We start from the raw sequence: 27,209 nt of genomic DNA, 5'->3' as shown, positions 1-27,209 counted from the left end.
CTTGTACAGGACCAACCCAAGTTCAATCCCAAAACCTCATTTCATCCCCTGAGCCTGCCAGGAGTGATCCCTGAGCATAGAGCAAGGAGTAAACCTTGAGCACCACTGGATATGGCCCCAATCATAACTAAATATACAAACAAACATATGAAGTCAAGTGACATCTTTTGTAGGTTGCTTGCATATTTCTTTCCTGATATATTGGTTTCTCAAAATATTCTGCAAAAAAAAAGCAATCTTCTATTTTTTCTTTCCATGTTTTTGAGGAAAGGTTGTACTATATCACAATGTCCTAATAAAATTAAATGAGATGAACATAAAAAACAATGATACGAAAATAAATGCATGGCTTTAAATGTTTCTTCATATATCTAAGTGAGGGGAAAATGATAAAGAAAGAACATGTATCTTTCCCAGACTTCCAATATAGAGCAGTCCTTTCCACTATGCTTTTCTTTCCTTTTTTGGTTTTTGGGCCACACCCAGCGGTGCTTAGGGGTTACTCCTGGCTGTCTGCTCAGAAATAGCTCTTGGCAGGCACAGGGGACTATATGGGACACCGGGATTCACACCAACCACCTTTGGTCCTGGATCGGCTGCTTGCAAGGCAAACGCCGCTGTGCTATCTCTCCGGGCCCCCACTATGCTTTTCTAATAACAAGAAGCCAAACAGTCAACATTCATCAAAGCTTTATTTCTATACCAAGGCTACAACAAAGATGGGGAAGGAAGGGCAGGCAAGATCCTAAAAAAAGAATATGTCCTTAGGAACTCATCCTAAGGAAATATTTATGCAAGGGGTTGTTCACTATCATTGTTAATCATAGATTTAAAACCAGTAACAATCTAAATATTTACCAGTGGAGAATTGAAAAAATAAATCATGCTATGGTTACACAATGGAACTCTATATAATCATTTCAATGCTATAGAAGATAGGGTTGGAGAGATAGTACAGCAGGTATGGATCTTGCCTTGTTGGAAGCCTGCCTAGGTTTAATCCTTGGCACCCCATTTGGTCCCCTGAACACTGCCAGGAGTGACCCCTGAATTCAGAGCCAGGAGTAAGCCCTGAGCACAGTTGGATGAAAGGACAATTCTCAAACACTGAAAAATATAGAACAGATGCAGAGTGTAATGTATTAACTTTATATGTAGAAAAAAACAACAACTCAAAACAACCCTCAAACTGTTTCTTTTATTTCTATGTGTTCCTGAGTCATCTGAAACATTTCTTTGCCCACCCTCAGTGTTGCTCAGGTGCTACTCCTGGTTTACTCCTCAGGGGTTGTTCCTGAAGATGCATGAGAGACCATGCAGTACTGATGATCAAACTCAGGGCTCCTGCAAACAAAGAACACACTCTAGTCCATTGAACTATCTTCTTGTTCTGCCTGAAACAGATTTAGAACAAACAATATATCACAGTTAATTTGAAAAAGAAAGATTTTAGAGTATTATAAAAGTTTTGACATTCCATTGTCAGATCAAGATGAAACTTTGACCCACTCTCCTTGACTCACTCAATGTTTTTAAACAAACTCTCCTGGGAGAAGATGGTTGTAAGTGAATCTATGAAGAAAAGAATCAGCGAAGTATTGTGGCTGGCTGCTCTTTCAAAAGGGCAGAAAATGAGGCAAGAAATACCTAGTTGCTTGTGAAATTCTGACATAAGATGAATAAGATTATGAAATGAACATAAAATATATTAAGGCCTATAGAAGACAAGAAATGATAATGTGTTGGGGGGCAGATACAGCAATACAAACACAGAACTGGTGATTATGCATATGTATGTATGTCCTTATAATAGAATACAATATCTTTTGGCATAAGTTTGTTAGTAGAAACCTGAATTTGAATCTTTGCCAAAAACCTAAGAGAATATTAGAAGTTACCAGTATGTCAATAAATATGTGAATTAGTGTCTATTTAAGAATCAAAGATAAAAAATTTAAGTCTTATTTAGTAACAATTATTTTAATAATTAAAAGAATACCACAGTAATAAATGGAGCATAAAGGAAATAGTTTAAAACGCAAAGAAATCAAAATTTCTATAACAATCATAAATCAAGGTAAATACTACTAAAATATACATATTAATTTTTCTTTTTATTGCTATATAAATTCAATGAAAATAAAAGAAATATATTTATTATAGCACTTTTTTTATTTTTTAACTGCCCATGAAGATTTTAATATCAAAGTTTGCTTTATTAGTAAGCAAGGTTCTCATTGGTTTAACTATACCCTATTGTAAAGATATAGTATCATCTCAAACAACCCTCTATCACTTGAAAATTTTAGTTGCTTCTAATTTTTTAATAATAAGCAGTAATTTAACAATAAATGCTTTTGGGTCTGAAAGATATAGCAAATTGGGTAGGTTCAATCTTCAGCACCCTATATGGTCCTCTAAAACTCCACCAGGAGTTATCCTAAGTGCAGAGCCAAGAGTATTCCTTTAGCACTAGTGGGTGTGGCCCCCAAACAATAAATGCTTTATAACTAAATCCTATATAATGCTCTGTTTTATTATGGTGAAATATTTGAAGAGAACAGCTGAGATTATGCTCCTGAGATTTTAATACACACCACCAAACTTCCATCCAGATTGCCCCGGGGATGTGCCAACATACCTCTAACAATATTTGGTTTATGAATCATTAAATCAAAGTAACTCTTAACAGGGATGGAAAAAGGAGTTGTGCCATATCTGCCAGTGCTCAGGGACTCTTCCCAGGAGTGATCTCTGGTGGTGCTGTGGGGAGTGGGAGCTGTCAAAAGAGCTGTGCAGAATTAGAAAAGGAGTTGGGAGTGTCTTGATGGACTTTACAATGTAGATTTTTGTTCTCAGAAATAAAATAAATGATTATAGGATATTCTTGGAGGTTCATGAGCAAACACAAGAAGGATCCACCATCTGCAACTAGTGAGAAAATATCGCCTTAGCACATTATGTTTGGTGGATATGGTTTAACAGATCAAACAGAACTTAAGAGATAATGAAGTCTTCTAACCTCTGGGTTCTTGGTCATTAATTTATAGACATGCAGAGTTGAAAGTCCCCTCAAAATTTACCTGGTTCCAATTGGCCATTTTTTACATGTAAGGACACCTGTAAACAACTTGACAAAGGTGACAGCAATGATGCTTACCCACATTCATCAGCATCTGTACAAAATTCTGTTTTACAGTATGAGACCTCTAAGTTGGAAAAATATTCATATTGATAAAAAAATTTTGATATTTAATAGACTAGTGTTTGTGTTTTTCATGGGGTAGGCCTGGATTAAATTCTTGGCATTACACAGGCCCATGATTCTACCCCAGAAGTTGCCCCTGAGTACCATTAATTGTGGCAAAAAAAAAAAAAGAGAGAGAGAGAATTGTCAAATATTTAGTATAGTAAAAAGTAACCCTTATTTTAAAACAAACAAAAAATCTTTAAATGTCAAGATAATTGGTACAATCTAGCTTAAAATAAGTCTTATATTTTAAATGTGTCTTTTTATTTATTAGTTTTCCTTAAGTTAATCCATTTGGAAGTGAAGTTTTTTTCTACTTAACTACACATATATCAGTCTTCCCAGTTTCTAATATACCTGCATAGCAAAGCATTTTTTATTTTTTGGAACAAATATAACATATTTTAGCCAGTGGACTTTCAAAATTCTAACTCCACTTTATTTTGTTCCTTTTTCTTCTTGTCAAACTATAATTCCCCATTAATTAGTGTTCCCAAGCAACTCATTCTAACATGATTAACTAAACTCTGCAACATCCATATAACCACAAGTAACTCATATCAGTATAGTTAATAGAAGTGTGGCTTGCAAGCTGTCAAAAGAGCAAATAACAGCATACTAAAGCTTTTCTGCTTTGAATACATACTTTATCTGTATCAAGGGTTTACTTAAGAGAGGTTTCTATTCCCTTGGCTTTCTCTGACTGTGTAAATGAACAAGTAAAATCTGTTCTATGGTCACAAATAAACCATGAGCCATTTTAATCCCATTTACTTGGAGGTCATGGGAGATCATATACAGCCACAGCCTCATGGCAGAGCAACCCTTATTTTTAAGACTTGACAATGTTATTAGGAACTCCTAAGGTGTAAACAAGAACTGGATCAAAGGGAAATGCCATGCTACTACTACCATGTACTTTGCATATGTGTTAGCCAAAGGTAGATTCTCGGGAACAGAGCAAAATCTGGAGAGAGTGGAGTATCCTTCCTGTTCATCTTCTCTAATATCTCACCCTGCAACCCAAAAGCTGTGTCTTCAAAAGGCCTTCTTTGACCCTCTTTAAATGATATCTCCTGATTCCATTAGTCATTCCACTCTCTCCCTCTGGCAAAGTGATTTGGCCTCAGAGATAGCCACATCACCTGCACTGAGCCAATCATTCTTCCACTGGCTTTTAAGGTAGATGCCACCTTCTATTGGGATTGCTTTTCTCTTAGAATGGTTACAAAGATGTATTTTCTAATTCATGTTTTCCTCCTTCTAACATCTCATACCACACACATATCTCCCAAAATCCTCCATGTAAGAAATGGCTCTTCATCTCAAGGCAAGATGAAACCAACACCCAGAAAAAGAGGATGGCAGGAAACAGCCCCTCTGAGGAGTATGTGGAAGCCAAACTCCAGTCTAGATTCTGTTTACTCTAGCAAGGGCTATCTTTAGCCTGAAGAAGGGACCTCATTTTTTTTTCCGAAACAAAAGCTCTGTTAGCTGAACTCTTCCTGATACTCCATAAGGCACTACATATATTAGATGAGTGATAGCATCAGGGGTGCTTCAGAGTTTTCCCCAATCTTCCAGTTACAGTCGCTACTACATTCCTTTTCATCTCTGCTGGCTTCAGTTTGCTTTTTTGTTACTTGCAGCCAAAGAAGTTCTAGCAGCAAACCTGGGTTGATTTAGACTGTTTTAAAACCTGTTTTATTTTAAACTTAAATGAGCTCAAACTTAAACTTCCCATGAGCCATTGTTTTTCAACTCCTTCTTGTCAGTCACAGAATAACTAATATTTTTTTCTTTTTCTTTCTTAGAGACTTAGATCGCTTTCATGCACCTTTAGACCAGAGAATCCAGCACATGTGATTGCTGTTTTCTTCATTAAAATGATTAATCATATTTTTCCCAACACTTGATCATTGTTCTGCTGCTGAGCCCAGTAGCATAGTTTGCTCTCTAAATATTGTTCCTGTTGTTGTTGTTTTTTTGTTTTTTTTTTGTTTGTTTTTTGTTTTTTTGGGGGGTTTTGGGCCACACCCGGCGGTGCTCAGGAGTTACTCCTGGCTGTCTGCTCAGAAATAGCTCCTGGCAGGCACGGGGACCATATGGGACACCGGGATTCGAACCAACCACCTTTGGTCCTGAATCGGCTGCTTGCAAGGCAAATTCCGCTGTGCTATCTCTCCGGGCCTCTGTTGTTGTTTTTTTTAAGATATTTTTAATATTATTTTATTTCCTTGGGGGGTGTTAGTCACACCCGGTGGTGCTCAGTGGTTACTCCTGCCTCCCACTCAGAAATCACTCCTGGCAGACTCCGGGAGCCAGATGGGATGCTGGGTGATTGAACCCGGGTCCATCCAGGGTTGACTGTGTGCAAGGTAAATGCCCTACTGCTGTGCTATTGTTCCAGCCCCAACTGCTATTGCTTTAGCTGACATATCCATTGCTTATTTCTCCTCACCAACTTTGGTGTGTTTTTGTTGTTTATGTCTGGTTTTTGTTATTTGGTAAGGAGTGGATTACTCACCCTCTTTGGTATCTGTCCAGCTCATGGAGAACTGTGTGGTCACAGTATTCAAACACCAGATGAAGCTTCCGCTTCCTTCTAAAAACTTCAATAAGGTTGACAAGATTGGGATGCTTGAGTTGCTGCAAATATGAAAGGCAAAGGAATCAAATGTGAGCTATAAAAGTCACTTTCTTATATTTTGACCCAGTGACAAAAAGATGCTTGTTCTTTAGAGACTTTCTGTCTTGGAATAAAGGAGACCACATGTAATATTTCTTATTTTGCTTTATAAACTATTTGTTAGCAACGATTTTTTTAAAAATTATTTTTAAATTAATTATTTGTTTATTTAGGTTTTGGGGCTACACCCAGCAGCGCTCAAGGGTTACTCCTGGCCCTGTGCTCAGAAATTGCTCCTGGCAGGCTCGGGGGACCATGTGGGATGTGAGACTCAAACCCAGGGTCTGTCCTAGGTCAGCCACTTGCAAGGCAAACACCCTATGGCTGTGCTATCACTCTGGCCCCTTTTAGTAAGTTTTAATTGAAATCCAGGTAGTTGATGAAGAGAGATATGAGAATACTGGAAGAGAAAGAAAAAAATTTTTTTGGTGTTCTGAGCACACTCTGTAGTACTCAGAACTTATTCCTGAATCTTTGTTTAGAGAGAACTTCTGGATGAGTTGAGGGACTCTTTGGGGGATCAAGGACCAAACCTGGGTTGGCTGCATACAAGACAAGTGCTTTATCTGCTGTATCACTCTGATCAAGATTTTTAATTAATATTAACTCATCCTTTAATAATGATCAAATATTTCTTCCTAATACATTCTCTCCTGCCACTCTCTGATTTGGTGCTCCTGTGTGGTTGATAGCCCAATGGAAAGATTACTTTGTAATCATTGGTCAATTAATTATTTAAAGTCTTTTACTGTCAACAGATAGATGCAAAAGATCTACAGAATCAGAAACATGGCATCAGGGTCTGAGTTCTCTTATTTATTTAAAATTAAATGTATGGGGGCTGGAGCAATAGCATAGCAGGAAGGGCATTTGCATTGCATGCAGCTGACCTGGGTTTGAGCCCCAGCACCCTATATTGTACCCTTGCCAGGAGAGGTGATTTATGAATCCAGAGTCAGGAATAACCCCTGAATGCTGCTGGGTGTGGCCCCCCAAATTAAATTTATGGACCCCCAGCACAAAATCACACACATGGTAGGCATTCAATAATTGGTTGTGAATAAATTGTTAATCCGGTTTCCAAGGCTTACCATTCAAAAAAAGAGAACAATGAGTGCTGAGTGACAGATATGCCTGGAAGCATGTATCTGAAAAGGGGGGCTGGAATGAATGTTGGCTGTGCGCTTAGCTTTCTGGCCCTTCATAACCCTTGAAAAATATCACATAGTTAAACTGATCATTTTGAAAAAAAAAATAGAATGTTTAACTTTCTTCAGGAAACAGTACAGAGAGTAAAACAGGAAACCATAAAAGGCTTTTTATGGTATCGTCTCAAAAGTCAGGCATGACTTCTGCTCATTCTAGCAGTCAAAGAAAATCACAAGACACACCCAAATTCAGCCTTGCAGAAAGGGGAGGCCCAGCCATCCTCACTGAATTTATTCCCCCACAAGCTCCCTAGTCACTTCCACCTAGATTACTCAAGCCACAGAACCATGAGAAATAACAAATCTTTTTGTTTGTTTTATTTTGTTTTTATTTTTGTTTTTGGGTAATACCCAGCAGTACTCAGGTATGTACTCCTGGCTCTGCACTCAGGAATTACTTCTACTGGTGCTTGGGGACCATATGGGATGTCAAGGATTGAACCAGAGCAAGGCAAGCACCCTACCCACTGTGCTACTGCTCTGGTTCTTAAAACAAACCTTTTATTGTTTTTAAACTACTCAAATGAATAGGCCAATTCACTAACTAATGCAAGCAACAGATGCAATGGATAATTTTGTCATATAATCAGCAGGGGGAAATGTGAGAACTACAGACGCCCAGGTGCCATCCCTAGAGAGCCTGACTGGGTCTCAGGCTGGTGCCAGGTATCTGCTTGAGTTGGTCTGTGGGTGATGCTGTAATCAAACTCAGGATCTCACACATGCAACATGAACTGAACTGGCCACTGAACCAACCCCCTGGCTCCAGACATCTGTTTTGGTCTCATGATTTTCTAGATGGTACAATATTAATCATAGGTAAACAGATATAAAGAGGTACAAGGAAAAATAGATCTGGAAGCTCTGAACTGCATCCTGTAGTATCCTGTATTTCTGAGTAAAATACTGATAAATATAGCCCCTATCTTTTTCTCTTGCTTTAAAAATCCCTCTGTATATTCAAGATGTGAAATTCAGACACCACACTTAAGGAAACAAGCATCAAATTGCTAGAATCCTACATAGCCCCTGAGTTACACAGGGGCCAAAGAGCAGATGACACTCAAAGACAGAAACCTTCCCAGTTATGGTTACTGAGTCTTTTCAGCTTGAACTGACATTTTCCAAAGTAGGATAGCACTTTCTTAAGAACAGGACTGATGCAGATGTGTCTCAAGCAAAAAGTCAACAGCTGAGTTCAAAAAGATAAAAGAATGACTTCATGACTGAATCAGCAAAAGGCAGAGGTTTTCTTCCAGGCCTTAGAATGACCTCTGCCTATAAGACCAGTCTTTGAGATGCTTTTAATTTTTCATATTTCCTATATTGGTCCCACATCTCAAGCCAATTCTTTCAGCAAAAGTACAAATGAGATAGTTCTACCAAACCGAGTGCCATCATGCCATGCCAAGTCTTCCAGCTAGGTGCTTCCACAGTGATCACCATGGGGCTGTGCTGTCATAGGTCATTCCCAAAGGTCCTCTCAAATTTCATCCCAGCCTCTTCTCTCACTCATGTTCACCCAGACAGGCCAAATTCCCCATTTCCTTTCATTACAAGGCCTCTCACCTAGTCTCTTCTAGTGGTTGTTAGGTTTTGTTTCATTTATTTTGCATTCAGGGCTAACTCCTGAGTCTATGTTCAGGGATCACTCCTGGGAATGCTCAGAGGACAATATGTGGTGTCAGGGTTGGCCAGGTGCAAAGCCAGTGTCTTTCTCTCTGATCACTTTTGCTTCACCTTAGGTCTTTTTGAAGTTCTCTCTTGGGAAGTCACACTCTCTGGTATGCCTCCACTATCCTCTATCCTCTATAGTGCCACTCATTTGGCAGGAGCAGGTAAAGAGCATTGTCACAGGTATCCAATGAGCCAAATGGGACTTAAATATTATATTACACCCTTAATTCCCTTACTCTTCATTATTTGAAAGCCTAGAATTCATGAACAGTAGGATATTGTATCTGAATAACAGTTTTTTTTTTTTGTTTTTTTTTTTTTGGTTTTGGTTTTTGGGTCACACTCTACAGATCTCAGGGGTTACTACAGGTTCTGCACTCAGAAATTGCTCTTGACAGGCTCAGGGAACCAACCATAAGGGAAGCTGGGAATTGCTGGTCTGTCCTGGGTCAGCTGCATGCAAAGTAAACACCACACTACTGTGTTTTCTCTCAGCCTTATTTTTAAATCACTAATTTTTCTAGGCCTCCGACTTCCCTCTGTGAGGTGATGAAGCTCAGGACTACTGTTGTAACATCTTTTTGTTTTGTTTTGTTTTGTTTTTGGGCCACACCCGGCATTGCTCAGGGGTTACTCCTGGCTGTCTGCTCAGAAATAGCTCCTGGCAGGCACGGGGGGACCATATGGGACACCGGGATTCGAACCAACCACCTTTGGTCCTGGATCGGCTGCTTGCAAGGCAAACGCTGCTGTGCTATCTCTCCGGGCCCACTGTTGTAACATCTTTACACATAAAGCACCTACTCATCTCTTCATGAAAGTTAAGTGATAACATTGTGATTTGAGGTTAGATCTATTTTCATTTTTGGCAGGAGAAGGCACATGTAATACTGAAGTGCTACTTCAGTGGTGCTAGGAAATGATCCCAGGGTTTCAACATTCCTCTTTGATCCTCATTATATTTTTATTTATGATCATAATAAATACATTAATAAAATTAATTGAAATTCTATTTTTATTTTAAGATTTCTTTGGTTCCTGAATTCAACATTTTAATACTATTATTTTAAGAATAGTTGTCTTTTCATACTGCCTGCATATTTCCAATACTTCCACATAACTTAAACTGTATATCTCTAAAATGTCTAGGATGTGGGGCTGGAGAGATAGTATATCAAGGAGGGCACTTCCTATGTACATGGTTGACCTGGGCCTAATTCCCATAACCCTATATGGTCCACTGAGCCATCCCAGGTTTAATTCCTGAGTGCAGAGCCAGAAGTAAACCTGGAGTATTGCCACCAATCATGGCCAAACACACACACAGAGTCTGGGACTCTGGTATAAGTAGTCTGGTGCCACTTTTTAAATATAACCATTAATAATAATACTCCTGGGCCCAGAGAGATAATACAGTGACGTTTGCCTTGCAAGCAGCCTATCTAGGACCAAAGGTGGTTGGTTCGAATCCCGGTGTCCCATATGGTCCCCCATGCCTGCCAGGAGCTATTTCTGAGCAGAAAGCCAGGAGTAATCCCTGAGCACCGACGGGTGTGACCCCAAAACCAAAAAAATAATAATAATACTCTTAAGGTTTTCTATGAGGGTACTTTCCAAACAAGTAGAAGCAGAGATCAACAGATGGGAATACATTAAACTGAGAAGCTTCTGCACCTCAAAAGAAATAGTGCCCAGGTTACAAGAGTCACCCACCGAGTGGGAGAAACTATTCACCCAACACCCTTCAGATAAGGGGCTAATATCCAAAATATACAGGGCACTTACAGAACTTTACAAGAAAAAAACATCTAATCCCATCAAAAAATGGGGAGAAGAAATGAACAGACACTTTGATAAAAAAAGAAATACAAATGGCCAAAAGACACATGAAAAAATGCTCCACATCACTAATCATCAGGGAGATGCAAATCAAAACAATGATGAGATACCACCTCACACCTCAGAGATTGGCGCACATCACAAAGAATGAGAACACTCAGTGCTGGCGGGGATGTGGAGAGAAAGGAACTCTTATCCACTGCTGGTGGGAATGCCGTCTAGTCCAACCTCTATGGAAAGCGATATGGAGATTCCTCCAAAATCTGGAAATTGAGCTCCCATTCAACCCAGCTATTCCACTCCTAGGGATATACCCTAAGAACACAAGAATAAAATACAAAAACCCCTTCCTCACACCTATATTTATTGCAGCACTATTCACAATAGCCAGGCTCTGGAAACAACCAAGATGCCCTTCAACAGACAAATGGCTAAAGAAACTATGGTACATATACACAATGGAATATTATGCAGCCGTCAGGAGAGATGAAGTCATAAAATTTTCCTATACATAGATGTACATGGAATCTATCATGCTGAGTGAAATAAGTCAGAGGGAGAGAGAGAGAGATGTAGAATAGTCTCACTCATTTATGGTTTTTTAAAAAAATAAAAGTCATTTTTGTAACAATCCTCAGAGACAATGAGAGGAGGGCTGGAACACCAGCTCACATCATGAAGCTCACTACAAAGAATGGTGAATACGCTATAGAAATAACTACACAGAGAACTACCATAATCATGTGAATGAATGAGGGAACTGGAAAGCCTGCCTGGAGTACAGGTGGAGATGGGGTGGGATGGAGGGAGATTTGGGACATTGGTGGTGGGAATGTTGCACTGGTGAAAGGGCTGTTCTTTACATGACTGAAACCTAATCACAATCATTTATGTAATCAAGATGTTTAAATAAAGAAAAAATAAAGAAAAAAAGAATATATAGTACCAATAATTCTTTTTTTTATTTATTTATTTTTTTAATTATTTGTTTTTATTATTTTAATTATGACAACAAAGATGCAAAGAAAGAGGACAGTGTAAAGTTACAGTGGAAGCCCAATCACCCATAAACAGGATTCTCAGTAGTCCCTTCGATGATATCCCAGCCTTGAACTTTCAGCCAAAGAGCATTAAGAAAAACAAAACTGAACCCATGTACAATACAATTACTTTGTCCCTCAAATCCCCAGTTGTAGTACATATTGTTTCTTAGCAGCACACCATATAATCTAAAGATATTAGACTTATGTAACTCTTTAAACATTGAGGGCAAAGTACATTTATCTAGTTCCATGCACATACTTACTAGTTTAAGTTAACCTCAAAAGTTTTAATGGGTTGTTTTTCTTAAGGATTGGAGTCAAGGGAACATAGTAAAAAACGATATTAAAGTGGCATTTGTTTGCATAGGCCCACCAAAACATAAGGGACATGGAAAGACAAATTATGGTCTAAATACATGGAGACCCTACCCCTGAAGTGTTCTGGCACAGGACTGAATCTAGGCTCCAGGCAAACTAGTTTGTCCAATTCAAGTCATCGTCTGTAGTGGCAATACACCTCCATTCCTCACATAGTTTCTGTTGTTGGTATCATGCTTCTGTATGAAAGATCCTGGAGTCTGCATATCCCATATTGCAGTCAGGATGGTGCAGAGCATCCTCTCATTTCACCTCACACCTCAGGGGCAATAGAGAGAACCATGTCCTGTAGAGCAGGTCATTGTTGTTGTCATGTCTTCTCACAGGTCATTGTTGTTGTCACATCTTCTCAGTATAAACGGAAGTGTCTTTTAAGGAGGTCGATGTCACACCCTTGGTGGTGTCTTTCCTGGTAGAGGACTGCTTCCAACTGTTGCTATAAAAGACCTTGGATCTTTCGTAGATAGCTTGCCTGGTTCCAGCGTGAATGGAGAATGCCCATTCATCTGAGGCCTGTGCCAGGTCATTATATCAATATTCAGGGTGTAAGGTACATTGTAATGAGATTTATTAGATAATAACTAATCTGTCTGTATAGTGTTTTCCCATTTTAATGTGTCTATGCAAACAAGGATCAATGCCATGAAGCGTTATTGGTGCATCTGGAAGCAATAGGAACAAGACCAGAAATTTCCATGACATAGTTCAATCATAGGCATCAAACTGAGGGACAGTTCCACCAACAATCCTTACTGAATAGCTTACAGAGAAAAGACAAGATGAAAAGTGGATAGAAACATCATGGTAGAAGAATATATAGAGAGTTACAGCAGTTAAAGAAAATAATCATAAAATATTCAAAAGATATATGTGTTCAATATGTGTTCGATTTGTGTCCTTCTAAATAGTTCTGGGATTTGGAAGATCTACTGTATGTCTTTGGTCAGAGATTAAAGCTGTGTGTTACTGAAGTTAAGAAGGGTAAATCTGGGGTACTGATGGTTGGGAGGAGCATATGATTGCGCGGGGGCGTTAGCCCCCGCGCGGTTTCAAAAAGTAGACTGGTATGAAATTGCCAGTGACAGCCTGAGTATAGCTGAGCAATTATCTGCCACCCCCCAGATCAAACGCCACCCCCTAAGCCAACCTCTGGAGCCGGCCTGGGAGTGGGGAAAACCCAGGGTGCCCCATCAGCTCCTCCCAGAAACCCACCTGGAGATCCGGAGGAAAGGGGGAAAGGGGGGTCGGGTGACCCAGGTCCGGGCCCCCCACCCTAGGCCAGGCCAAAAGGCCGCTGGCACATGCGGAGGTCTACCAATAATTCTTAATACAATTTTAAGAAAATAATAATAATAATAATAATAATAATAATAATAATAATACTAAGGTTTTCTATGAGGGTGTTCCCAAAATTTTTCCCATTTCAATTTTTTTTTACACAAAAGATTTTTTTTTTATTTGAGGGGAGAGTCTGCCTGAGAGACACACAATTCTGAAACCGGCCAGCCGCCAATGGCATGGCATTTTTCACTGTAGATTCAATGGAAGTTAGAAAAGGTTTTTTGGCCGGGCGGTGGCGCTAAAGGTAAGGTGCCTGCCTTGCCTGCGCTAGCCTTGGACGGACCGAGGTTCGATCCCCGGTGTCCCATATGGTCCCCCAAGCCAGGAGCAACTTCTGAGCACATAGCCAGGAGTAATCCCTGAGCGTTACCGGGTGTGGCCCAAAAACAAAAACAAACAAACAAAAAAGTTTTTTTGGTGGTTTCCCTGGCCAGATAAGAGGAGGCTTCAAAACCACTAACCCTGTTCTTGGGCGCCATCTCTAGCAGCTGGGATGGGGGTGAGGGTGCAGGATGCTGAATAGCATAGAGGAACCCCAGCTAGATGGCCGTGATGAGGGAGAGGATGGAGACAGGGAAGAAGGCAAAAGGAAAGACAGCAGGCTGCTCCGTGTAGATACTCAGGTTTCAAAACTCAACAGTGAAGGGGTAGTTCTTGTGTGAGGTGCAGCTCATCAGCACACAGACTCTCCAGTTGCGTCGAATACCTTGAAGTTCTCGGCAATGTGGTCAGGCGTCACAGACTTGGGAATGACGATCAAGTTTCTTTGCATTGGGAAGCGGATGAGCACCTGCGCTGTGGTTTTCTTGTGCTTGGCTGCAATCTCTTTGATCCTGGGATCCTCCAGCAGGGAAGGGTCATCGGCTTGGCCAGGGCCTGTCGGGTGAGCCAAGTGGGCTATAGGCCCTCACGGCGATGCCTTTGGACTGGCAGTACTGGATCAGCTTCTCCTGCGTGAGGTAGGGGTGGCACTCAATCTGGTTCACCGCTGGCTTGTATTTGAGGCTAGGCTTGTTTAGGATCTTCTCAATCTGCAGGTGGTTGAAGTTGGAGATCCCAATGGCTTTCACCAATCCTTCATCCACCAGCTCCTCCATGGCCGTTCATGTGTCCACAAAGTCCGTCTCAGAGGGAATCACTTTGCCATCCTCATCGAGTGGAAAAAACTCCTTACAGGGCTTGAAGCCAGTTGGCCAAAGGATCAGTTAGAGGTCCAAGTAATCCAGCTTGAGGTCGCTCAGAGTCTTCTGGCAGGCGCCTTTCACCAAGCTCTTCTCATGGTATGTGCACCACAGCTTGCTGACAATGAAGAGGTCCTCTCGCTTCATCCCTTCTGCTGGATCTTCTCCTGGATGGCCGAGCCCACCTCATTCTCATTCTGGTACACATGCGCACAGTCGATGTGGCGGTAGCCCACATCAATGGCGGCCTTGACTGTTTCAGCCACTTTGCTTGGTGGGGACTTTCAGGTGCCCAGCCCCAGGATGGGCATCTTGGCGCCAGTGTAGAGAGTGATGTGTGTAGCCATGACTGCTAAGTTTCACAGCTTCTGCTCCAGGACCATGCCTCTCCCATTTCAATTTTAAGCTTACTGGTTTTATCTCTCATCTACAGTCACTGAATTTTCCAGGATACTTAAATTTACTCTTTCCAGATTATTATTTAATTCATGGGCAACTCTCTCAACAGTTCTAGTGATCAAGTGATCTAGAATTCAGTGCTCAGTTTTGTGTGCTGTTCAGGATATTGAAGATATATTGGAGGAGAGAACAGGGAATATAAGCATTCATGAAAAGTCTTTCATGTATGAAAGATTGGGCTTCTAGGCCCCATACCTAAACCCTTCTCCCTGGCCTGGGGAGTGCTGGGAGGCTTGGCAGGCCCCCAGCCATCCTTGTCTTTTTCCCCTGACTCCAGGCCTTCCCTGGGTGCCAGCTCAGATGTCCAGAAGTGGGTTCAGATGAACTCTTAGTGGTCCTCAGGCTTCCCCCCTCCCTCTGTACTCCATGGGGGAGGTGCATAGGGAGGAGGGCAGGCAGACATCTGGCCTACGGTTTCCTCTTTGATTCTGGAGACCAGCTCTTGCCAGGTATGGGGTTTGGGGAGGCCCCATACTGGAGCCCTTCTCCCTAGTCTGGGGAGTGCTGGGAGGCTTGGCAGGCCCCCAGTCATCCCCCCTTTTACTCCCTTGGACTTCACCTACACTAATGGGAATGTGCTTTGGGAGGAGGGCGGGCCGTTCTAGTACTAGTTTATGTTGGGACAGTCACTGGAATTTTTTTCTCTTTGTTTCTATTGATAGTATTGAATGCATATATTTTATATATCCATAACATCCATCTTGTATTATGGCCTTGATACTGCCCTACAAATCTCATTTCTAATATTTTACTGCCTCAGTCCCAACCCTTATTTCCCCCTATCTTCCCATGTAGGTGCAGCTCATGACATGAAGCTCAACACATAGAGTGATGAGTGCAGTTATAGAAATAACTACACTGAAAACTATCATAACAATGTGAATGAATGAGGGAAAAAGAAAGCCTGTCTCGAGTACAGGTGTGGGTGGAGTGGGGAGGAGGGAGATCTGGGAAATTGGTGGTGGGAATCCTGCACTGGTGAAGGGGGGTGTTCTTTACATGACTGTAATCATACAACTACAATTATATTTGTAATCATGGTGTTTAAATAAAGATAATTTATTAAAAAATAAAAAGAAAGATTGGGCTTATTCAGAGACACTTTCCCCAAAAGAAGTGACCTTGAGAAGAGTCCCAGAGCACAAGAAGCATGTGAGAAGGCTACAGGTAGGTAGGAGATGAGATGGGAACACATGGCCATGAGTTGGGTGGGAAACCTTAGGAAACTGGAAGGTGGTGTGGCTTGAGGTTAAAATGCAAGAAGAGGAGCAGTGAGAAGGCAGGTACTGCAGTAGCTGGTGGGCCACAGGACAAAATTTACATCTCAGAGAGGGGGAGAAGAGGTAAAGAAATGGGTGGGGAGGGAGAGAAATAAATAGTATTGTTTGGGGCTTGTTGAGTGATTGGCAGAGACTCTGAAATACCAAAGTGAAGTTGTCAGGTGGGCTGGCATTTGATCTGAAGATCAAAGCCATGCTCTGATCTGCAAGGGAAGTCAAGCAGGGTTCCAATGGCAGGTGTAGGAAGAAGTCAAAGCTAACTAAGGGCAATTGTTCAGAAAGAGCAAGTGAAGAAAAGAGAGGCTTTAGAAAGCCCAATCTGTGGTGGACAGGGAGGAAACGGAGGAGAAAGAGAAAGGCTCTGAAGATAAAGGAGGAAGTGGTTGGCAGCAGAAGCTGCTGAAAGATTAAGCAGGAGAGATGAGCCTGGTGAGGCATGGGTGAGAAGATGAGGGGTATGGGGCGCTGAAGATGGGAACATTTGCAGCAGCATTAGGACCTCAGGACTCAGGAGTGCAGTATATCTGTAGATTCTGTAGTACCAACCACCTGTGCTTTTCTGTGCTGGCCCACCAGCACAGAGACGTATGGCCCTAGCACAACAACTTACAGAGAATCCCCCGCTGCTCAAACTAGCATTTGACACCCTGGAGGCTTCCAGCATAGCTCTAACATTGCACATGCTTATGCTCATGGTTCATGAGGGTTGAGATGTTTCTACTTCAATACAAAATGGGCCTAGTCTTATTCCTCAGCATTCTGATTTGTGCTGGCCTAGTCTAGAAGATCTCAGTAAAACTTCCCAGCCCCTATCACCCTCCTCAGTTACACTCTATCTAGAAATCTGAGCCAGCTTGCACTCAGATTCAGTTTCTCGGGTATCAAGTTTATACAATCGCTGCTGCTATCTTATTTGGGCCTCTTTTTTCTCCAGGTGTTTTTAACACTAATATTTCATATGACAAAACAAAAACATTTGCATTGAGCTTAAGATGAGGCCACTTGGTTCCTCAAGCAGAACTGAGATTTCAACATGTCCTTCTGGGTGAATTTCCCCAGTGCTGTTGTCTCCCCAGATCATTCATATGAATTTGCTCTTTATCCTCACTTTGAAAAATTTTAATGCGGGGCCGGGCGGTGGCGCTAGAGGTAAGGTGCCTGCCTTGCCTGCGCTAGCCTCGGACGGACCACGGTTCGATCCCCCGGCATCCCATATGGTCCCCCAAGCCAGGAGCGACTTCTGAGCGCATAGCCAGGAGTAACCCCTGAGCATCACCGGGTGTGGCCCAAAAACCAAAAAAAAAAAAAAAAAAAGAAAGAAAAATTTTAATGCAATTTAATGCAATTTGATTGTTAATTTCCACATTATTATTTTTTTTTATTTACAAGCATGATTGTAATATGGGCTTCTGGGGAATCAAACCTGGTTGGCTGTATGCAAGGCAAATGCTCTACACGATGTATTACTTCTCTGTCCCTAAGCAGACATTGTCTATTTTGGGGGGATGGGGACACACCTGGTAACATCAGGGCTTACTCCTGATTGGGGCCAGAGGGATAGTACAGAGGGTATGGCATTTGCCTAGCATGCTGCTGAGCAAAGTTCCCTGTCATCCCATTTGGTCCCCTCAGCATTGTCAGGAGTAATTCCTGAGTTTAGACACAAAGAAGCACTGAGCATTGCTGAATGTGCCCCCCACCAAAACCAATAAAATAAAAAAAAAAGGTTAATATAAGGTTATAGAGACAGACAGGTGCTAAGGTCGATACTTGGCATACTGCTGACCCTGTTGTTCGATCCCTGGCACCATATGGTCCCACAAGCATATCCAGGTATAGCCCTGAAGGCCTCCAAGTATTTGACCCTGGAGATTTCCCTTAGCACCGCCTGGGTGACCCAAGTAATTCATTTCTGCACCACAGGACATAAGCAGCACTGCAGTTTGGACCCTCGCATTCAACCATGGGTAGATGGCCAAGAATCACAGGAAGGACCACAGGCCAACCTGAGATCTGCTTGCTCTACATAGCCAATGGTTAATACAGTTTTTAATGTGTGTATATATCTCACTATAATAATAATATAAATAATAAAATGTTTATTTGATTAAAAAAAGCTGCATAATGAAGAGATATACAATTGGGAGAAAACTATCTGTTAAAGTTAAAAAATAAAAGTTTTATAAAGAATTGTCATCCTAATAGTACTATACTAAGACATGTGTTAATATGTTAAAACAAATGTTAAACAATGTTAAAACAATGTTAAAAAGGATAACTTAATGGAAATATGGAAAGGCATATGATTAGGTAAAGTACTGAAGAGGAAGTAAAAATGATCGAAAGATACATGAGAAGATACTTTGTCTCACTAGTAGAAGATAAAGACAAGCTTGAGCAACAATGTGGTGTGGTGTTTTCTCCAACAGATAAGCAAACATTTCAAAAATTTGTAACATTCAGTGCTGCCTAGGATGCAGAGAAATGTCCTGTTAGAATACAACTGCTTTCTCTTATCTCATCTACCCAGGACGGAGCAGAAGTTTTCCAAACACCACGAAAGCACCACCAGTAGAGTAAATGAACCTGAACGGAGTCTATAGTTAATCCCGTGACAATATACCCCAAGGGTGCAGAAACCCCATAACGCTTAGGCCAAGTGAATTCCTTTTCGAATGACCCCAATATTTACTGTGCCAGTGCAGGAGGGAAAAAAAAAGGCAGAAAGCACAAAACATTTTTTATCTTTTATATAATATTTTTAGTCTTCATTTATTATTATTATTTTTATTTTTATTTACCTATCTACTTTTTGTCGATTTCTTTGTTTTGGTGTGGTTATTGAAGTTGTTGTCCCCATTTATATTTCTATTGTTTTTTTTTTTCTTCTTTTCTTTTCTTTCTTTAGGAGCTCCGCCATGTTTTTTTAACTCAAGACCATGGCTTTTTTTGTGGTGCCTATCGTTATCACTGGAGTGTTCACTGGATATTTGACAATTCTTTTTGTACTGTGGGGGTGTTTCACCTTATTTTTCTCCTTCATCTCTCAAACAGACGATGAGAGCCTCTAGAAGGATTCCGCCCATTTTCAGCATATTAGACTTTTACCCCAGTTTACTACTTTTCTCTTCTTCAAATAAAACAGCATAACTTGAACTATGTAGTCCTTCCTCCCAGTTAGAGGGGGAAATAAGGGAGGCACCAAGACCAAGACTTCTAAGTAGTAAGCTAGGTACAGAGGGGACCACATATTCTCACAGCCCCGGGAGTGAGGGAGGAGGATATGGGAGGTAGGACGAACACGGAGGGGTAGGGAGGACAAATCAGTGATGGGAACCCCCCTGATCTTATGTAAATATGTACCCATAATATTATTATCAACAATATGTAAACCACTACGATCAAAATAAAAATTATATTAAAAAAAGAATACAACTGCTTTCATTTTGTTGTGGCAAGTTACTGGCAATATTTATACTACACTCAAAAAATATGGGCAGAAGTTTTGAGCAAGAAACTCATTAAAGAAAATGTGCAAATGAAAAAGAAACATACAAAAAGGTGATCAACATATTTTATCATTTAGGAATTACAAATTACTGCAGTAAAATAAAGCCATTGCAAACCCATTCAATTGGCTAAACTCCACTCACTCCTCCTTTCCCCCACTGCATCCCCAAGAAAGGCTGACAAGACAACACTGATAATGCTAAGCCTGACCATTTATGGTCTCAGGAACAGACATATTGGATGAAAGTCTGGCAGTTTCTTACAAAGATAAACATAGTTATACCATATTAGCCCACAGGTGTTTACCCATATGATCTAAAAGCATGTTCACATGAAGAGCCTGTACATGAATGTAACAGTTATTTATAAATGCCCCCCCCCAAATGGAAGCAAATAAGTTGTCTTCCTATAGGTAAATGGATAAACAAATTTTGCTTTATCCATGGATGAAATACTAGTAGTACAAAGAAAATTTAGTAAGTTGGGATAAAAGAGCTCTTGGGGCCAGGAATTGCTCAGGTTCTATTCTTAGCATCTATGCTCTTCTTCGCACACTAGGAAGAATTCCTGAGCACCTCTCCCAAAAAACAAGCTCTCAAAAACCATATACAAAACTTCAATGCCTGAAAAATGACTATGTACAGTATGATTTCAACTGTAAGATATTCTGGGAAGGAATACAGAAAGAGAGTAAAAAAATCAGGGTTACAAGGATTCAGCACTATTATAAATAGTGCTGCAATGAACAAAGGAGTGCAGAGGGCTTTTTCTGAATTGTGTTTTGGGGTTCCTAAGGTATATCCCTCTGAATGGTATTGCTGGATCATATGTAAGCTCAATTTCTATTTTATTTTTTGAGGACTGGCCATATTGTTTTCCAAAAGAACTGGACCAGTTTACATTCCCACCAGCAGTGAATGAGAGTCCCTTTCTCCTTGTATCCATGCCGGCACTGATTGTTCCTATTCTTTGTGCTGTGTACCAGTCTCTGTGGTGTTAAATGATATCTCATTGTTGTTTTGATTTGCATCTTTCTGATGATCAGTGATATGGAGCACTGGTGCCTTGAGTGTATAAAGAAGCCGTGGTACATCGACCCAATGGAATACTACACAGCTGTTAGGAAAATGAAGTCATGAAATTTGCTTATACATAGATAGAGTATTACGCTGAGTGAAATGAGTCAAAGGAGAGGCAACAACATAGAATAATCTCACTCATTTGTGGGATATAAGAAAAATAAAGATAGCATGGTAATAATATCCAGACAATAGATATAAATGCCAGAAGGATTTGTCCATAATAGGATACTTATCACTAATAGCAGGTCATTATAGTTAGGGTAGAAAGGGTTTATTATGATAATGATAGTTAGAACTGATCACTCTGGTCAAGAACTGGATGCTGAAGGAAGATATCATGGTCCCTTAATATGCCTTCATTAATAATAGTGTAAACCCGTGTCTAAAATGGAAAAATTGAAGGGGGGAGGAGAGAGAGAAAATATTGCCCCAGAGGAAGGTGGGGGGATGGGAGGGAGACTTGTGTCATTGGTGTGAGAACTGTGCATTGGTGAAGGATAGTATACATTGTACGACTCATTCATGATCAATTTTGTATCCCCAGTGTTCAAATAAAGAAATTTAAAAAAAAGGAGTGAGAGAGTTGAATAGGTGAAATTCAATGCTTTTTAGGGAAATGAAACTAGTCTGAATGGTTATTCCAGGGGGAAAAATGACATTATGCATTTATCAAAGCTCATAGAATCTTATGGCACAGAAATGCATATGGAGGAAAGTAATTCTAAGATAAGATGTAGAATATAACAAAAGACCCTAGCTGCATCACAAATGTATAAAATAGTCTCACTATAGAGTGTATATGGTAAAGACTGCTAACCCAATCAACTTTGAAAGTAAGGGATGTCTATAAAACCAAAAGCAAAGGAACTATATAAAGTTGTTTTGAGTAGGAGTGGGAGATGACAATTTTGATCATGCTATACTGGAATTAAGTGACTAAACAGATAATGTGAGTGAGATTTGTCCCTCTAAACCTGGGTGTTCATAAATAAACACAGAAAAGCCAATGTAAATCATGAACCATGCTATCTATGGATTAGAGTTGAATATGTCAGTATAAATTCACATTTAACTTAGCACAAATACAGATAGTCCATACTGAGAACAATAATAGATCTGTGTATGTACGCAGAATAGTATACACACACACACACACACACACACACACACAATCCATGATTACAGATTTCCCTTTTGGGCTATACTAGTGGGTTCCCAACTCCTTCTGTGGGCCTCATTTGCAGATCATAGTAAGATCCTGGGACTGAATGCAACACCTAGGAGAAGGCAACAGTATTTGCTGTAGGGCTGGGTGGGAAGAAGCCCAGGAGAAACAGTCACACAGAGTTTACTAAGCTCTTTGGGTGGTTCCAAAGGACTGCAGGGAGAGCAGCTGAAGCCACACAGAGGTGCAGGTCTAGTACAAGCGTTGGTCATGACAGGCTGTTGTTAGCATCTGCGGGTCATTGGAAAAATGCAGGAGACAATGACAGTTGGGGGGAGCCATCAGATCCTGGGAGAGTAAGAATCCTCTCTGACAGGGTTCAAAATGGCACCTACCTATCTCCTGGAGAAATAGGGGTCTCTGGGCTAGGGTTGGCCCAGAACTTGACGTTAAGCCACAGTGGGGAGAGAGTGTAGAAAGGTAAAGCACTGCTTTACAGACAGCCGCCTAAGTTCCATACACAGTGCTGTGTGGTCTCCCAGCATTGCCAGAGGTCACTCCTGAGCACAGTGTCAGAATCCCTTGAGCATCATTGGATATGGCCCCAAGGTCAACAAAGAAACCAACAAAAAAGGTTTGTGAAGCTACAAATGCCTCTTTGTACTTTTTTTTTTTAAAGTGTTTTTTAAATTTTTATTTATCTATTTTCAAGCTACACCCAGCTGTGCTCACAGATCACTTTGGTGTGGCTCTGTTAGCCATATGCAAGTCCAACCTGCTGTGCCTTCTTTTCAGCCCCACACTTTGTACTCTTAGAGTCTCAATTGCATGAACTCAGGGCATGGGGAAGCCAGAAATGTAAAGGACTAGCGACTCAGAGGTAGGAATTTTTAGGGGTCATGAGTCTGACATGTTGAAATCCTTCAACTTCCCTGACTTTTGGGATAAGTGAGAGTCTCTGTTCTGATGCCCACATAAGGACCCTGAAAACACTTTGAGAAGACAGGTACTGTCCATGCTAAAGATTCTGCCCAGATGCTCCCAGGTCCAGGGTAGTACCACAAAGATGAGGTTTGAAGTAGTGCCTGGGTGGAAGTATGAGGTGCTTGTCCTAGGAGGAAATATACTCCAAGCAATCACAAGACCTGGTTTACAGGTGCCAGCATGAATCTGGAGAGCACTGGGCCATGGCAGGGGGGTGGGGTGGGGGCGGGGAAACACCTAGATATGTGGGTTCTGTTAAACACAAGCTTTTCTCTGCCACTGTTAGTTTTCTTGGGAGACTAGATTTTCTGTAGATAGGAGGGAGATGCCAGGACTGCCCCAGCAAAGGTCTGGGAAGTCAAGGGAGACACAAATATTATAGGATAAATGTATTCTGTGTATTCCAGACCCACCATGGCAACCCCTGGGGACTTTGCCTCTGCAAGAGTGATAATACTGGCACAGGGAAGGAGCTGTGGCATTTCTGAAGAGTTCTGGAGTGACTGTCCTCTGCAGGGACTGGCTTGTTCCTGAGGGATGGAAATGCCACCATATCAATCTGGTTACCATGGGAGTGATCATGGATCATGGATAGAATCATGGGATTCTAAAGTGGGACGGAGCAGGTACTAACACAAAATGCATAATAGTGCCACTATGAGAAGCAAGATCAGAGTCCTGATTACCTAGAAAACAGTGCTGATGTCCAGACAGAAACTCCCTGTAAAATCCTTACAGGTAAAAGCAGGACTCCAGAAATGATAACAGCTTGGCAAGCAGAGGTCAACATCAGCTGTCAGAATAGAAAAGTGCAGTTCCTTGACTGGTTTCCTGACTTAAGTTCATTTGTAGATCAAAGTACTACTGATTGGGTCACCTTGATGAAGAATCCTTCATGCCTGCCTACTACAAGTATTCACATATCCTTTCCCAAAGAGATTTGTGGCCAAAGTGTCTTTGGAAAAAGAAAATATTTAGGCCTTTCTAGAGTGGTGGCTATAGCATCTGGACTAGCACTGATATCTGAGACAACCCCCCCCACCACCATTGCTAGCCTGATCCCCAAGTAAGAAGAAAACGTTTATACTATTTCTCCAGCTATTAAGATTATTATGACCATATATAACTTAGAGGAAAATATTCTCATCATGGTGCTGAGGAATCATGCTTGAATACTCTTTGGGGAACAGAAAGCTGCTTTGCTTCCACATTTTCTCACAACACTAAAAACACCATGGTAGTCACGCTGGCTAATGATTTGTTTGAGAAAGGACTAGAGAAGGAAAAGGAGTTGTGTGCAGTGTGGGGAGATACTGATTAGACCAGCACTCCTGGGCAACTAACTAAAGATGGGCAGGAGCTATGGAGTTCAGAGCTGCTACAGTTAACAAAAGGGGAATAGAATGAGCTGGCTGGCTCTCTTGCCAGACTACTGGCAAGTACTGGCTAGGAATTTGCTCCATGTATGTCTGGTATCTTTTATTGACTAATTAAGGATTTGGAAAGCACTAGGAAAGAAGAAAGGGTGAAAAAAATGTGATCAAAGGCAAAGTTAAATGGACACAGCTGAAAATGAGTGTAGCATCACGCTAATGGAGTCAACTGTTTGGCTTTTCTATATGGTTGATGGCCTCTGTTAGTTGAAAAACTCTTACCTTTCATAGTCTAACAAAAATACAGATGGGGTTCAAAGATTTTCTAACTGGGCAATTTTATCCAACTGTTTTTTTACTAGGGTGCTTTTCAAAGTTAATAAGTAAAAAGGAAGGTTAATAAGAAACCAGAAAATATGTCCTGTGAACGCAAATTTGTATCCTAAAATTTGTATCAATCTTGCCAAATACACATACATGAATTAAAACATTAAAAAATTAAAGTGAAAGCTATGACCAAGCCCATTTAAAAGTTTTTCCAATATAGAGGTTAAAGAGCTAGTGGGTAGGGTACTTTCCTTATACATGGGCGACCCAAATTTGATATATAGCACCACATATAATCCCCTGAGGCCTTCCAGAATGATCCCTGAGCACAGAGCCAAGAGTAATCATTGAGTACAGTTAGGTGTGGCCAAAAAACAAAAACAATAACCACAAAATTTTCCATTCCATTTCCAAAATACTACCTTTTATGTGATTTGACTGTTTCATAATAACCAGGTAGGCTGTACACCTATGTATTTTAATTGTTAGAAGCAAAGTAATTTCAGTGTCAAAAGGGCAATAATTACATTTTTTAAAAATCAATGTGCATTATAAAATAAATTATCTGTCTCTTCCTGCTCTGAGGTAATTTTATATTCTAGGATCTTTGTGCATTTGGGGTATTGGCATCAGTACCTTATAGACTGGGGGCTTTAAGAAGACAGCAGGCAGCAAGCTGATTTCTGCATCTTTTGTTCTTGGAGTATTTGCCTGGCAGCTTTATTACTTAGGAGCCCACTATACAGCAGGAATATAATCTTTCTAGATAAATACATCCTGAGCGATGCCAAAAACATATGATAAACAAAACAATCTGTTACTATTTGCAGTTAGTATGTTATCTTGTAAAAATAAAATTAAACAGGTCTCCACTTGTTGAATAAACGAAAAGATGATGATAAGGAGGATTTGTTTGGTTTCTGTCCTTGTGGGCAGGGACTGCTCAGCTTTGTCTTCCCTGACATTGACAACCAGTTTCCACAAACTCCCAACATCTATGTACCAGTAATGAATAACCAAGAGCCTGACCTGGCAAAATCTAGAGACTGCATTCTTATAACAAAATCTGGATGATCCAAATGCTTAGAACAGAATGTGTAGCCAGATGTTGTCTGCAGACATGTTCAGTTGAGCTAGAATGGTAATTTAAAATTTAAAACATTATTTGTCAACATTTCAAAGTCTAGTTTTCTGTCACTGAAAGGAGACAGGACTCCTTGGTGAAAGAATTTTTCACAACACTGAGATAGCATTAGACACACAATAAATTGATGTGTCATACAATAAAGCCCTTAAGAAATGAAAGACTTTTTTCTGTCTCCAGCTGGATTCCAGTGGCCAAACACATACAAGCAAAGAGCCAAAGAGAATAACCTTGACTCCTAGCATGGAGGGGCCTGAACAGTATTACTACACTTGAGTACCCAAACATTAGGTACCATATTTCCAACCAAGAATCACCCCCAAGGGACCTCAAGGACTCAAAGCACATGTAGACAGGACACCCCTTTTTTTTTTTTAAAATGACTGTGATGATGATGAATAAAAATATATCCACAGATCTGAGTACTTGCTATGCATGTGGCTGACCAGGTTCTATCTCCAGTATCTCTTGCATATGGTTCCCTGAGTCCTGCAGGAGTAATTCCTGAGCACAGAGCGAGGCATAAGCTCTGAGCACTGCTGGATGTGCTCCAGAACCAATAACATTTCTAAATTCATAGTGATACTGAAAAATGTATTTATAACAAATACAGAATAAATTGTTGAAAATGATTTATGCTAGTGTTATAATTGGTGTGGACAAGAATCAATGAATATAAGTTGTTGGATAAAAAGGCAGGAACAGTTTTAAAGTGTCATCTCATATATTATATAAATTATAAGGGGGAACAGGCTCAGATCCATTTTAACAGAGATTAAAATAAAAGAAAAACAAATATGGGAAAAGTTGATGGACTCAGTAACATCCATGTAGTATTGCTGAAATCATTTTCCCTATATCAAGTCTAGTGACATGGACCTATGGAGAATCTATTCAGCAGATGGGTTCTGCATACAGTTGGTCTAGACTCTTTAGATTCTTGACTGGGGAAATCACATTGCAGTTATTTATAAGAAGGTCCTTGTGGTAGGAGATTCATGTTGCATACTTAGCAAAAACAATTCAGTAAAAACTGTGTGTGTGTGTGTGTGTGTGTGTGTGTGTGAGAGAGAGAGAGAGAGAGAGAAAGAGAGAGAGAGAGAGAGAGAGAAACAGAAAAGAAACAATAGAGCATTCTTAAAATGGATTCAGGAATCTATCAAGTATTAAGCAATATTTTTAATTTTGGTTGTGGTTTTTGGGCCCACCAGTGGTAGTGTTGCTCAGGGCTTACTCCTGACTTTGCACTCAGAGATCACTCCTGGCAGAGCTCAAGGGA

At 40.6% G+C, this 27,209-nt stretch overlaps 1 protein-coding gene and 1 pseudogene across 1 annotated transcript in view; both read right to left on the bottom strand.

The window, feature by feature from the left end:
* CDKL1 (cyclin dependent kinase like 1) overlaps positions 1–27,209 on the bottom strand; it is a 63,364-nt gene that overhangs the window by 25,648 nt on the left and 10,507 nt on the right. The window contains exon 3 of the mRNA XM_049767427.1: positions 5,778–5,899. Within this exon, the coding sequence (XP_049623384.1) occupies positions 5,778–5,899 (122 nt within the window). The remainder of the gene's footprint in view (positions 1–5,777; positions 5,900–27,209) is intronic.
* Positions 13,836–14,972, bottom strand: LOC125999410 (aldo-keto reductase family 1 member B1-like; annotated as a pseudogene).

Source organism: Suncus etruscus, chromosome 2 (assembly GCF_024139225.1).
Source record: "Suncus etruscus isolate mSunEtr1 chromosome 2, mSunEtr1.pri.cur, whole genome shotgun sequence".
In the NCBI taxonomy this organism is placed as follows: Eukaryota; Metazoa; Chordata; class Mammalia; order Eulipotyphla; family Soricidae; genus Suncus; species Suncus etruscus.
The sequence above is the reverse complement of the archived record's forward strand: the minus strand, read 5'-3'. Positions and strand labels throughout refer to the sequence as shown.